The sequence below is a fragment of the Balaenoptera acutorostrata genome, chromosome 1, assembly GCF_949987535.1.
Source record: "Balaenoptera acutorostrata chromosome 1, mBalAcu1.1, whole genome shotgun sequence".
Taxonomy (NCBI): domain Eukaryota; kingdom Metazoa; phylum Chordata; class Mammalia; order Artiodactyla; family Balaenopteridae; genus Balaenoptera; species Balaenoptera acutorostrata.
Genome location: NC_080064.1, coordinates 81,772,953 through 81,787,923, shown reverse-complemented (window position 1 = coordinate 81,787,923; position 14,971 = coordinate 81,772,953). Strand labels below are relative to the sequence as shown.

Sequence of the window (14,971 nt, the reverse complement as noted above, 5' to 3'; positions counted from 1 at the left end):
ACGTAACAAATTATATATTTTTAATTAACAGGATAATGGCTTCATTAAACTTACTGAGGTATTTGGTTATCAAAGATAATGAAAATGACAATCAAGTAAGTGAATTTTTTGAAAAAAACTATTATGCAAATGCATAAGGAGCGTTTTGTATTTTCTTATCAATACCTACTTAAGCCATAATTAATATTTTACCCAGCTGTAAAGCTCCGATAAGTGCCAACAATTATTCTTTAAACTTGAAGTTAATTCCCAGGAGCGCTTACCACCCCACATCCAGCTTTCCCTTTTCTTTTCCTGTTGTACCTCTGCTCTCTTGCTATAAACATTGCTTAACCTTGTTAGGTAGATAAGTTGCAGCTCCTAACTTAACTAACCTTTTGAAACTCGACATATATTTGCGTATCTTGTTCATTAACCTCCACCTATCGCTCATGATTTAAGTCTGAGCTATATAAAATAAAATCATCTGATCATTTGATATCCCCTCATCAGAAATGACAAATTGAAGCATTTTCAGCACTAAATCCATTAACAGCACCTTTTGAATAATGTGTAGGCAGTTGAAATTTTTTAAAATAGTGCACCATTAGAGGTATTCAATAAATAGAAAACTATTTGAGGGAGATTTGTCATACAGTAAAATTACATTTGCTTTTTATCTTCTCTCTTTCTACCTACTCTATTCTTTTTTTTTTCTTTTTTTATTTGGCTGCGTTTGGTCTTTGTTGCTGCGTGTGGGCTTTCTCTAATTGCGGAGAATGGGGGCTATTCTTCGTTGTGGTGAGCAGGCTTCTCATTGCGCTGGCTTCTCTTGTTGCGGAGCACAGGCTCTAGGTGCTTGGGCTTCAGTAGTTGTGGCACATGCGCTTAGGAGTTGTGGTTCTCGGGCTCTAGAGCGCAGGCTCAGTAGTTGTGGCGCACGGGCTTAGTTGCTCCGTGGCATGTGGGATCTTCCTGGACCAGGGTTCGAACCCGTGTCCCCTGCATTGGCAGGCGGATTCTTAACCACTGCGCCACCAGGGAAGTCCCTACCTACTCTGTTCTAATAGTTGCTTTCTGTATATGTGTCATCTTATTAACTGTAACTACCTGAGTTACATGCGTGATTAAACGTTTTAGAAAGTAATAAATGAAATGCAAGTAATTGATTTTTATATAAGAATGCCAGAGGTTTTTTTTTTCTTTTTTAATTTAAGTAAATCATAATTCGGGATCAAAAGTTTATGGAAAAAGTAGTAGTTTCCTTCCCTCAAACATAAAGCCAAGTTGAAAGAATTTTACAGTGATCACTGATTTACCCACCACCAAGATTCTACCGTTAACATTTTACTCTGCTTTTATCACTTATCCATCTCTCCACCCTCCATCCATCAGTCTCTTATTTTTTGATGCATTTCAAGATAAACTGCAAACATCAGCATACTTTACCATAAATATTTCAGCATGTATTTCATTAAGAAGAGTTAAATATTTGTCTGTAGTTTTTCTTTGAGTTAAAGTTTACATAAAAAGAAATGCCCAAATTTTAATTGTACGTTCACTGAGGTTTAACAAATGCTTAGATCTGTTATCAAAATCCTTACCAAATATAGAACATTACTATCATCACAATAAGTTCCCTTTTTTCCTCCCAGTTAATTCTGACGTCATCATTCCACACCCATCCCTAGCCCCTGCCAGTGGCAGCTCTATTCTGGCCAGGTGCTATCATTTACTTCACTATGCTATAAGTGCTCTTTAGTTTTTATTTTTCATAGACAGTGTTAGCACAGGAAGGATCTTTAACTTGCACAAGGGCATATACCTAGTAAGTGGCAGAAATAGCTATGACCCCAGGCAGTGACCAGAACCTTTGAATCACAAACTAAATCCTAACTCCTTTTTTATGATAAAAAGAGAAAGATAACAAGTAAATTCAGTGGCAGTGGAAGTCCTGAGGCTTCAGGAAGATGTCCTTAGAGTATGGTATGAGTTTTTACTTTCATCAGGATGAGGCCATACCTAGAAATGATCTGATTTGCCTGACAGGACGGAAAAGAATCTTTCTGATTAAGAGTGAGCACAGTGTCCTACAGGGGCAGCAAACAGGCCTCTGCCTAGAGAGGGAAGGCAAAGCAGTTTTAGCATTGTGCAATGTCTACTATGATATCCACAGATAATACCTCACATGTATTTGGCTTGAACATTGTACAGTGAAGAAAAGGATATAACCAGCTTATAAGATTGCTTTCTTATTTAATGGTTTTTAAAGTTTTTTCTTAGGGATCAAATATTCCATAGTATTGCCATGCAAGTTACTGTAAGAATTATCATACCAAGGAAATTGGCCAAAAAATCAGTCCAAGATGGCAACCTCGCATCTTTGAGGCAGCTTGTTCATCATGGAAGCATTTCTTCCAAGTGCAGTCACAGTAGGTCATGTATATAAATGAGAGGCAAATCTGTCTGCTGTGGTTAATCAAAAAATAAGAGTCTTCTGAGTTTTAGAAATTGTGATTAAAGGAGAAACAAAATGATACTCTAGTGATGCTGAATTGTGGGTAGTTTTATTCAAAAGGATTCCTACCAGTACCTATTTTTGAGCAGTTAAGTGTGCTGAGGTGGTAACTAGTCAGATGAAAAGCTGAAAAGCAATCAAAAAGGTGTATAGAAAAATTAAATAAGAACAATCATTAAAATACAAAAAAAGTGATTCATAATTGAATAATAATCCATTTCTTTCCCTGCTATATTGGGTTACTGTCAACTGACTTATTCTTTTCATAAATCATTCCCCTCCTTACCTTACTATTTCATGTCTCTTTATCTCTTTGCATAAGTTGAAGGCACTTTCTCCCACACTTCAGTTTGACATAACTTCTTGGACCTTGAACCTCCATCTATCTGTACTGGTAAAACCAACTTAATTTTTAGGCCTAGTGTTCCCTACTATTTGGTAGGTATCTTTAAGTAAGTGTTAATTGTTTAATTATAGTAATTTATTCTAATACATAGCCCATAATAATTTATCCCTCACCTTCTGTCCCATCTACTCATATCCTTTCCTGTCCACCTGCTTACCTATTCTTTTCCTAAATAATTTGTGATTGTAATATGTAGAATGGAAGCAGGGTCAAGGGAAGCAATGTAAGATTGTAAAGGCCAAAAGTATGTATCAGGAATTTCTAAAAATTGAATTATATAATGTATGCATATATGCTTTTCATTTAGGAAAACACAACAAATATCTGGCATACAAACACATATAGTTCTATATAATCCACATTTTAGGTTCTCATTTAAATTGTTTCTTTCTCCAAGATTAAAACATATCCCTTGTGTGTTATTTGCAGATCCAAATGACTTAAGGTTATGCACATTCCTTAATATTACAAGTGATAGAATTTCTACAATATTACTTCATAAATAAGAAGTGATACACAAATTAGAAAAGGGAAAACTGGGTCTTATTCATTTCCTTCTTTTTATTTCTTCATTATCATGGTTGACTGTGTCCTTTGCAAGGTCCCTGTCTGTTCTGGCAATAAATTTCACTGTGGTATAAAACTGCCTTCTCTCTTTTGTGAGACAGGCTGCAGTGAAATCTGAAATGTATAGTTAAGCTCTAGAACTGAAAAGATCTCAGAACTACTCCACCAGTGAGTTACTTGGATATAAAATTTTAAAGTAAGCATTTGTGAACATTTCAAATTTTTATCCTTAATACTATTTTTTAACATCTTGTTACTTTCTAGACACTGAAGATAAAACAAATGTTAAGATGATTTTCTTCGTAGTGTTTTTTTTTTTATTTTAAAGATCTAGTAATCTTAATGTAGGAGAGAGAAAATATTCTTATTTCCATAGCTTCTTCACTCCTACATGCTTCTAAAAATATTACTGTTGTTCATCACATGAAAAATTTGTGGAATTATGCTGAACAGAATGTGCACAAATTTTCTTTAGCCTAATTTTGGCACATTTTATTACCTTATTGTAAGTTTTAGATTATGGGCTGTGTATTAAATTATTGCCATTAAGAACAACTAAAGTCTTAATAAAGACCTCCTAGTGTTACACTGTCCAATAGACAGTAGCCACACGTGACTATTTAAATTTTAATTTTTTTAAATTTTTAATTAAAAATTCAGTTCCTCCTTGGCATTGGACAGGGCCATTCTAGATTATTGTTTCTCAGCATATGGTCCTAATCAAAATCAGCTGGGTATCTTATATAATTCGATTTGTAAAAATTCCTGATACATACTTGTTTAGATTGATTTTTAAAATGCATGAAGACATAATATGTTAATTAAAAAGGAAGTATAAATACAGCACAGACTGGAAAACAGGAAGAAAATTACATGCAAACATACCAGTAAATTTGGAAACTTCAATAAAATGGAATTTGTTAGAAAATATAATCAAACAAAACTGCCACAGTCTACTAAGAGAAATCACAAGGTCAGATAATTTTTACCATAATTTCAAGAAACAGATACTCAGGTCTTATTTAAAATGTTCAAAAGACTAGAAAATGAATAGTTGTGCTTAATGTTATGCATCTGTTTAGTAAGATATGACCTTAATACCAAAACAGACTAGGATAGTATGCTGAAGTAAAGTTACAAGCTCATCTCACTTATGAATATAGATACTAGTATTACCAAACCAGATCTAGCAAAAAAAATTTTTTTAAGTCATTGGACTAAGTTGGTTTTATTCCAGTAATGCAAGGTAATGTAATTCATAGGTTAAAGTAGAGGAAATACATAGTTACAGGAAAAATAAAAGCATTTGATACATTCAATACATAATCGTGATAAAAATTCTTAGTCAACCAGAAAATATTTTTATTATAATTGCAACAAAAATATGAGATACTTAGGAAAACATGTAAAAATATGTGTAAAACTTTTTGAGGAAAATTATAATACTTTATAGAGAGATATAAAAAAAGACATAAGTAGAGATTTGAATACGTATGTGGATGGAAAGATTTGGTATCTTAAAGTTGTCAGTTCTTCTCAAATTAATCTAAAAATTCAGTATAATTCAAAACACCCATTAGTTTTTTAAAATGGAATTTGATGATTGATTATAAGTTTCATATGGAACAGTTAAGGGCCGAGAATAGCCACAGCAACTTTGAGGAACAAGGTGTGTGGACAGGAACTTGCCTTGCCAGATATCATAATTTATTATAAAGCCACAGTAGTTTAGAGTAGTATTGCCATGGGACTGGATAGATTGACTAGTAGAAAACAGTAGAGGACCTAAAAATAGATATCTGTGGAAAATATATATAATAGATACGTATGATGATGCTGCTAATGGTAGCTTATATTTATTAAGAACCATTTGCCAAGTTGTGCTTTAAGCACGTATTAACTCATTTAATCCTCCTGCAAGGTATCACTTTTTTCTTCATTTTACTGATGAGGAAATTGAGGCGTAGTGAGGGTAAGTAGAACTTGCTCAAAGTCACATAGCTAGTGAAGGAGCCAGTTTTTGGACTTGAGCAGTCTCCAAGAGCTAACATTCTTAATTACACCATTGCACTGAACTTCCTGTCTGAAATGGAGATGCCATTACAAATTGGAAGGGAAGAATAGGACTCTTCAATAGATGATGCTGGGTAATTTGTCATATGTATGGGGAAGGGGGGATTAGATGCCTATTTCACATATACAAAACAAAATTCCAAACAGATTAAAGACTTAACATTGAAAAGGGACTTAGAAATTTTTAGAACACATTATATAAGAGAAGATCTGTGTGACTTAAGGGTTTCTTAAGTAAAAAAGCACTAACCACAAAAAGGTAGATTGATAAACCTAATAACATTGAAACTAAAACCTATTCAAGAAAAGAAAATGTGTACAAACTGAAAAAGCCACAAAAAGAGGGAAAAAAAAATCTTCCTTTCTCCATCCAATAGTTAGTATCAAAAAAATAACTACAAAGCAAGAAGAAAAGACCACAAATCAGCAAAATAGGTAAAGGATACACATATTGCAAGTCAGCTCACAGAAGAGGAAACCCAAATGGCCAATAACCACAAGACAAGATTCCCAGTGTCACTAGTGTGTATGGAAGTGTAACTTAAAACCGCAGTAAGATACCACTGCACACCCATCAAAATGGCGAATGTTAAAAAAGGTGGGTAGCATTAGGTTAGGATCCAGCACAGTGATGAAACAAAGTGGATAATCCTTTTTGGGCAATTTGGCATTATCCAGTGGAGTTGAAGAATAAATACTCTTAACTCAGCAACTTCTCTCCTAAGCTATATAATTAGAACAGTGTTCTTCAAATTGCTGGTCATAACCAAGCATATTAGAGAGTCATTAAATCAATTTAGTGGTTCAGATTGGCAATTTTTACAAAATGAAATAGAATATAATTGAAACATCAGGTTGCTTGCATAGATTCTTAGTAAGAGTTATGGATATTGCAGCAAATTTTGTGGTCAATTGCAAAGAACAGTGTTTGAAAGTGGAGGGGATATGACGGATTGGCTAGGAATAAGATGCATGTTGCTTACCAATATCTCTTATGATGTATTTAGTGGTCAGTTAGCAGAAAGGCTACGATAATGTACAGTTTAACTTTATAGTAACATAGTATGTAGTTAATTGGGAAATAAATTGTACCTGCTGTCAGTAAAATTGTGAAGTTTTACAAGCAAATTATTTTAATCTGTATTTTCAGAATGAACTTTTATTGAGGGAGATATATTTTTTCAAATTCATGACAATAACAAAAATAAATGAAAAATACAGAAACATGTTCACATTGAACTGTTGATCTGAAACTGTAAATAGTGACAATATTCAAAAAAGTATTGACTCAATAATTAGTAAACTTAACCTTAATTTGAGCCACATTCTAAAAAGAAAGAAAATGAGTGTAAGACTTTAAAGCTAAGACTATTTAAGATAGTTTCATCAAAAGTAAATACCCAATGAAAATGATAGTCTAAAATATAATTTTTCTTGCAAATGAAAGCTTAAAACCTTCAAAATTAGAGACAGCTAGAAACAACATGCTGAACTTGTGAATGAGGCCCCCTAATGTTTTGAAAGATGAAAAGTTACCAACTTTCTTTTAGTCTCTGTAGAGGTAGAAAAGAAACTTTATTATCAGCGTATATAATTGCATATTATTTGGCAAATGAGAAAATGGCTCATTTGGACCTGGAAAGATTATTTTCCCAGCATATACAGTGTTTGATTGTGTCTATTGATTTATTTAGAAGTATGTTTTAATGGTAACCAAAAAATTTTTGGCTCTTCTAGATCCTTTGCTTCTCCATATGAGTTTTAGAATAATTTTGTCAATTTCTACCTGTAGAGGAAAAACATTCCAGTGTTTCTGCTCTACTCTCAGTACTTCACTTCATTTTTTACACTTCTGGTCACCAAATGTGTAGCGATTTTCCCATAGCGAGCAATATTTTTTGACACCAAGTAGATGTCCTACAATTCAGTCTCCTTCTGACACTCTACCTGGAGATAGCATCAGATCACACAGGCTAAGGGCTCAGTCCCACAACATTAGCCCCCTTCCGATACCAATCATAAGACCAGGTACTGATCTGTGCTGCTGACAGACTGGCTATCAGTCAGAGGTTCCCACGACCCCTTCCTCAGGTTTGATTAATTTGCTAAAGCTATTCACAGAACTTCAAGAAAACATTTTACTTACTAGATTACCGGTTTATTATAGAAGGATGTAATTCAGGAACAGCCAGATGGAAGAGATGCATAAGGCAAGGTATGAGGGAAGGGGCGCTGAGTTTTCATGCCCTCTCCTAAACTACTGTCCTAGCACCTCTACGTGTTCACCAACCCAGAAGCTCTCTGAACCCCACCCTTTTGAGTTTTTATGGAGGCTTCATTACATAGGCGTGATTGATTAAATCACTGGCCATTGGTGGTTGAGCTCAGTCTCCAGCCCCTCTCTCCTACCAGGAGTTTGTGGTGAGAGGAGCTGAAAGTTGGAACCCTCTAATCACATGGTTGATTCCTCTGGCAACCAGCCCCCATTCTTATTAGGGGCTTTCCAAAAGTCATATTCATGGCTGAAAGGGCTTGTTATAAATAACAAAAGACAGTTTTACTGTTCTTCACTTAGGAAATTCAAGAGTTTTAGGAGCTCTTTGCCAGGAACAGGATGGAGACCAAATACAGTATATATTTATTATAAATCACAATATCACTCTTTTATAAAGAGCTACACAGTAGTGATTCCATTTATGTGACATTCTGGAAAAGGCAAAAATTATATAAACAAAAATCAGACCAGTGATTCTCTGGGGGTGGGGGAAGAAAACTGACTACAGAGGGGCACAAGGGAACTTCTGGGGTTGTGAAACTATAGTGGTGGTGGTTATACAACTATATATCTTTGTCAAAACTCAGAACTGTACAGCTAAAAAATGTTTATTTTACTGTATGTAAATGATACCTCAATACACCTGACATTAAAAAATAATATATAAAAAGGAAAGGACCAGGCTATATTTAATGTTATAAATAGAAAGGACATTCTGTGAAACTTTTGTTTCAACTATATAAATAAATGTGAGTTGTGATGTAAATTATATTTCTTACTGTGGGTCATGGTAAAAATATTTTGAAAAATGCTACCCTAGAAAAACTTTTAATCCCCTGGAACTAGATATGTGACAGGAATATCATTTGAAAGATAAAGAGTTGAAGGGACTTATAAGGTAGAGTCATTGTGGGGATGGTTTATAAGGAAAGAGAAATGTCTCAGACCGTGTGGATTATTCTCAAATAATTTTCTCATGGATAAAACTTCTAAGTTACAGATCTCAAAACCAGGAGCTATCCAAATGGCACAGTAATGAGTGTATGAACAAGTTCATTTTTGTTTTGACTGGTATTTAGATAAAATAGCTAGATGTAGTAATGAATGTATTATTAAACAGTCAACTCTACCTTGAAAGGCAAGGATCATGTCTTACTCCTTTCTGTTTCTCCAACTGTCAGCACATGTTTAATACTAGTAGGCAATCAATACATCTTGAACCAAATAACTAATTGTTTCATTAATTCTTCCAAACAGACTGGATTATGGACAGAACTCGAAAAGATTGAGAATAATTTCTTAAAGCCACTCCATACAGGTCTTAATATGTCAAAAGCACATTATGAAGCAGAAATTAAAAATAGCCAAGGTTGGTAATGTGAAGTTTCATTTTCAGTTAGGTCTAAAAATTAGTCATATTTTTTTGAACTGTCATTTATATTCAAGATAAAGAACTTTATCTTGTACTTGTCTAACTTAGAGCAAACAGGGAACTGTGATAGCTAAGTCATTTTATTTATAATTAAAATGATTCTTGGCAAATCTATATGCCAGTTAACACTGAAATTGGGTTAAAGATTTAAACCAAACTGAAGCATATTCTGGTTTCAAACCTCAAGGTCTGATTAAGAATCTAATTGTATCACAAGTATTTCTGTTTGGATGTCATTGTACTTCCTTTAGTATTGTGGGGTCCATCCCCCACTTCACCCTCTACTAAGTTTGTACAAATTATGAAAAAGAATCTTAGATCCAGAATTGCTTTTTAAAGTCAGCAATTCTATTATAATAATCTTGTGATCTTTTCCATTTCACTATGGTGGTATTTCTGTAGGCATTACTAAAAATTTTGTCTTTTTTAGTGTGACAGGTATATTTCTGACTTTATATTGAAGAAAAAAGTTGCCAAAATACTGTTCACCTAAAGAAACATTAATTCACATGTTGCAGAATTTTAATATTTTTGTTTGTTCATAGCTTGATTTTAGCATACCCTGAGCTATTAAACAATAAGGCTTAATTTACACAAATAACTGGCATTTTTTAAGTTAGTAAATGATTAAAGTAGCTTATAAATTTATTATTGAAATCTGAGAGTTGTTTTAATGATTAAGTGTGACACGATTTTTTTTTTCTCTTACAGAAATCCAGAAGTCTAAAGATCTTTGTTCTTTAACTGTAGGTAGAGAAGAGATCCCGAATATGCCTCCTGAAATGCAGCTTAAGGTAGATATGAAATTTTCCTAAGCTACATACAGCTGAAGTCTTTTCTCTTTTTTGCTCTGTTTTGCTTTAAAGGCAGCCTTAATAACACTAATTTTTCTTGGCATTGCAGGTCCTACATTCAGCTCTTTTCACATTTGATTTGATTGAAAGTGTTCTGGCTCGAGTAGAAGAACTCATTGAAATAAAAACAAAGTCTACCTCTGAGGAAAATAAGGGATAAAGTGAAAGCTCCATCCCCTAAATAAAAACTAGTAATATACTATATTATTTTCCATTATGTTTAATACCTTTATAAAAGCTTTTCTGTAAAACACACTGATAGAAAATAAATGTAGCTTTTCTCATTTATCCGTTTCAGCGATGACACATTATGGATCAGTAGTATTGTTTGGTTTTAAAAAGATATCTTCATGGTAAATAATGCCCATGTGTATTTTAAATACTACTATTGAAAATCCAATACAAATCAATAATTATATATTATGACTTCATAAAATGTACTGGAATTGCCTTTATTCATTCATACAGTTGTAGTGAGTTTATAAAAATACTGATACACTTTATGTTCCAGTTAGATGCTGTGTTACATTTTAGAACTCCTAGTATCAAACTGGCTATCACACCACTAAGAGCTAAGAGAGCTTAGAGAGAAATTTTGAGTTTGGACCAGCTGACTACTTCTCTTAATTTCCTTCTTTTTCCCTGCCTCAGGAGTCTTAGGGGGCAGAGTCCTATCACCAGCTCTCCAGCAGTAGTTACAATGTGAAAGCGTACGTGAAGATTAATTTTAGAAATACTGGCTGGCTTGTATTATAAAAAAGTATATATGACTTTTCCTTTAACCTAAGGAGCTAATTAGAAAATGCTGTATATTTATTTCCAATTAAATATTTGTTCATCCAACTTAATTTGTATCATTAAGAAACTGCATCTGAGTTTTATAATATATGTATGTACCAATTTTTTCTGAACTTTTTTTTATATACTTCATTTTTTATTGCATTTTGCAGATACTGCATTTTTTTTTTTTTTTTTTTTTTTGGCTGCATTGGGTCTTCATTGCTGCGCACGGGCTTTCTCTAGTTGCAGCGAGTGGGGGCTACTCTTCGTTGCGGTGTGCAGGCTTCTCATTGTGGTGGCTTCTCTTGTTGCAGAGCACGGGGTCTAGGTGCACACAGGCTTCAGTAGTTGCAGCACATGAGCTCAGCAGTTGTGGCATGTGGGCCCTAGAGCGTGCGGGCTTCATTATTTGTGGTGCGTGGGCTCAGTAGTTGTGGCACATGGGCTCTACGGCATGCGGGCTTCAGTAGTTGTGGCGTGCAGGCTCAGTAGTTGTGGCCACGGGCTTAGTTGCTCCGTGGCATGTGGGATCTTCCTGGACCAGGGATTGAACCCGTGTCCCCTGCATTGGCAGATGGATGCCCAACCACTGTGCCACCAGGGAAGTCCCTTTTCTGAACACTATTAAAGGAAGTAACAGAACTCTTGAAAATAAAATCATTTTTAATTTTATGTATTTTATTTTAATATTCTTCCAAAAGAACATTTATAATTGATAATCTAATTTGGGTTAAATGTATCACTACTCAGTTTTATCTTTTGAAGTGTTTTCCAAACTGGACTTTGCTCAATGATGTAAGCTTTAGTTGTTATCATTCTGTAGCAGATGCTATCTGTGTGTGGTTTGGAGGTGATCTGGAAGAAGATATAAACATGCAACATTATTTGAGAAATAAGGTATTTTTACAGGGTCACATCATAAAATACCTAACATTATTTATTCAACAAGCATCAATCAGTACTGTGTATGGGTTATTAGAGTAATAGAAAAATACCTGATCTCTGTCTTTAAGAGATTTCAGACGTGCAAGCCAAAAAATAGAATACTATTAAGAATTGCTTCAACAGGGACCTGTTCCAAGTATAAGAGTAAGGAACACCTAACTCTGCCTATGGGAGTTGGGAGCACACTTTACAGAGGAGAATAAGTATGAAAAGAAAGTGGATAACCAGTGAAGTTATAAAATAGTATGTATGCACTCTGACAGTTCATGACTACCAATATTTGTACTTTAGAATTTGAAAGAAGATTTAAGTAACCAATAGGGCCAACACTGTGTATATATGGCCAAATGCTCTTTTGGCTCTAAATGAGTGATCCTGGTAGTTGGTACTGGAAGTAAATTGAGAAGACTTGAGAGGCTAAGTTCAGGCTTGGGAAAGAGTTGCGTGTGTTCGGAAATAGCAACTTCTCTGAGGGGAACAGAAGTAGAATATTGGTCAGTTCTACCGAAGAGGGTGTGCATTTTGAAGTCAAGAACCTTAAAGTGTATCAGTGTGTATGTACGTTATGTCATTTTCCTTAGGTGACTTACCTTAGCTATGGTGCACATAAGATTAATAGCATTTATTGTGTTGTGTACTGGAAGTATCCGTAGGTTACTACCCAGGAATCTGGAAAAAAAAAATTCATAACTTAAATAGTTCATATGACTTACATCTGTTATCTTAAGTGGAAAGAAGAGACAAACCTCTTATTGTTTGTCATTTGTTTATTCATTCATGCCTGCCTTATTCCACAGAGGATTTGATATGGCTTTACAGCCAGAACTTAATTGACTAAAAAGTGTTCACTTCTGATTTAGTCTTGCTGGAGAATCCCATAAATCAGCATGCACTCTGAAACTTGTCACCCTGATTCATAGACTAGCTATTTGGCCTGCATTTTATTAAATATGACAGGTTAACATTATAAAGTTTACCTTTTGGCAAAACATAATTCGCTTGCCTAAAATAATTCAGAACCGGAGTAAATAAAATAATTTCAGGAAAATAGGTCGGTAGTGCTGTTGTCCATACCTCTGCTGAATCCTGAACATCAGTTTCCATTCCTCAGGCCCATGCAGGGCAGCAGACAGAACCAAAAAACTATTTCGGTGAATGTTAATAAACTTCTCAATTTTGGCTAGAAATGTTTCTTCAGCAGACATAAAGCATTTCTTAGCATCCATCAATAAAAATGCAACTCCTAGGAAAGGTGAGTGTAACATAAAATGTCACTGTCATACTGATAAAATTTTTTTTTTGTAAACTCAGTAAAATCAACAAAAATAACTATAAGTAAAACATAGCTGTAAGTGTCCAGGCCCTAAACCCATAACAAATGGAAATTACCATAATGAAAGTCTTACATGACAAAATAATTAGGTAGTTCTTTTAAGTGTTCTGTATAAAAGGATAACTTAATCTAAATATTTAAGGGAAAAACCCTTTCTTGGTCAGTAACCTTTTTCTTTTTTACTCTAAGGCACTATCCACAATGAAAGTAATGCCTAATTTTAGTTACATGTTAATTTTTCATGTTATGATTTTTAAAAGCTGGAAATCAACTAAAGAAAAGTCGTTTTAAGCAAGCCTTTAGTTATTTCTTGGAGAATCTTTTATATCAGGACATAAACTATTATATAAATTAAAACAGTAAGTAGATATCTAGGATCTCTGAAACAGTATCAGGCCTATAAGAATGGTCCATAAGGGAAACAATCTACTTAGCTCTTTAAAAGATGAGGGGAAGACACAATCTGAGGAAAGCGACTATGTGATTATACTAATTGAATCAACCTGAGCTAAAAATTTATATAACATCTCTGAACCTAAATTTCTTCATCTGTAAGGTTGGAATAATAGTTATTCGATAGGTTTGTTGAAAGGATTAAATAAGAGAATGCATATAGGGCTCTCTAATCAACTGGGAAAGATGAATTTGAGGTTGGACCATTTTCAGCCTGGAGGTCTATTTCTAGGAGCTTTTGAAAGTGCCTGTCTTCCAAAATCTCTGCTAGAGTACAGGTCTGTTTGTAACCATCCTAATAAAATCCTTCACCTCCATGTTTTTTATCACCTGTCATTTTCCAAGCACAAGTGGAGCTGCCTCCTTCCCATGTCCCCAGCTTTCTCATATCCTAATCTAATTCCTTCCTGTACTTTGCCCATGACTCACAGTTGTACAGTTTTATGATTTTAGGAACATTTGTCCCCATTTGTTTCCTTTAGTTAGTATTTGTTTATATCAATATTATGTTCAGCAAACTCTTGAACAGAATCATGAAAAACATTCTTCTATATTGTTTTTGTATATGGATTTTGACCAATATCATGATGTTGGCCTCTTTGTTAATATGGGTAATATTTTAAGTGTTGATTGTTGGGGAGGGTGGCTTTGTTCTATTTTCAACTTCGTTCCAAAGCAAGTAGTTTGTACCATCATCTACCAGACTCCACTGGTTCAGCTTTAGTTCAACAATTGTAATCTAAAAAGGAATATATTTTGTAATTGGCCATATGTACTGCTTTTGCAGCAGTAACAAAGTTTTATACATTTACCTCTCCCAAAAGATAACACCTTAAGCTTATTACTTAGTAACTGAACTACCAAATTATTAGAATTTATACTTACATATTTATTAAGAAACTTAAATCAAGGAAGTTAGCAAATATACTGTACCAGAAAGAGAAAATATAATTGATCCATTTTCCACTGAATCTGAATACCGAACCTTATGGCTTCGATTTTCTAGGGCAGTTGCAACTTCATAACTCTTAAAAAAATTTTCAGAAATACAAACTTAAGACATGTTTTAAAGAGTTTAATGAAAGCTAATCAAAAAATTAAAATAAGTTTAATAGCTTCTTTTATAACTATACCACTTAAAGATTTGATCATCAGAGACAGAGTGTTGTAGTATGCACTTAGGTAACAATTGATTGAAATATATCTTTCTAAAACCCTTATCACATCAAACTAAATATGAAATGTAAGCATTCAATTTCACAAAAGCTCAAGCTTTTCCTTTTAAAAATTATCTCTAGGGGCTTCCCTGGTGGCACAGTGGTTGAGAATCTGCCTGCCAATGCAGGGGACACGGGT

The 14,971-nt window shown here is 34.1% G+C and overlaps 2 protein-coding genes across 4 annotated transcripts in view; one reads left to right on the top strand and one right to left on the bottom strand.

Moving 5' to 3' along the window:
* GLMN (glomulin, FKBP associated protein) overlaps positions 1-10,978 on the top strand; it is a 53,304-nt gene extending 42,326 nt beyond the window's left edge. The window contains exons 16-19 of one of the 3 annotated variants that reach the window (XM_057544818.1): positions 32-95; positions 9,076-9,187; positions 10,001-10,044; positions 10,154-10,978. In XM_057544818.1, coding sequence (XP_057400801.1) covers positions 32-95; positions 9,076-9,187; positions 10,001-10,044; positions 10,154-10,264 — 331 coding nt within the window. In that variant the 3' untranslated portion in view covers positions 10,265-10,978. Of the gene's footprint in view, positions 1-31; positions 96-9,075; positions 9,188-9,961; positions 10,045-10,153 lie in introns of all 3 variants that reach the window. The other 2 variants (XM_007169601.2, XM_007169600.2) reach the window with 2 other exon arrangements.
* Positions 10,979-11,604: 626 nt separating this feature from the next.
* C1H1orf146 (chromosome 1 C1orf146 homolog) overlaps positions 11,605-14,971 on the bottom strand; it is a 52,560-nt gene continuing 49,193 nt past the window's right edge. The window contains exons 3-6 of the mRNA XM_057549577.1: positions 14,549-14,668; positions 12,904-13,072; positions 12,420-12,498; positions 11,605-11,739 (exon numbers count right to left, since the gene is read on the bottom strand). Of these exons, the coding sequence (XP_057405560.1) occupies positions 11,605-11,739; positions 12,420-12,498; positions 12,904-13,072; positions 14,549-14,668 (503 nt within the window). The remainder of the gene's footprint in view (positions 11,740-12,419; positions 12,499-12,903; positions 13,073-14,548; positions 14,669-14,971) is intronic.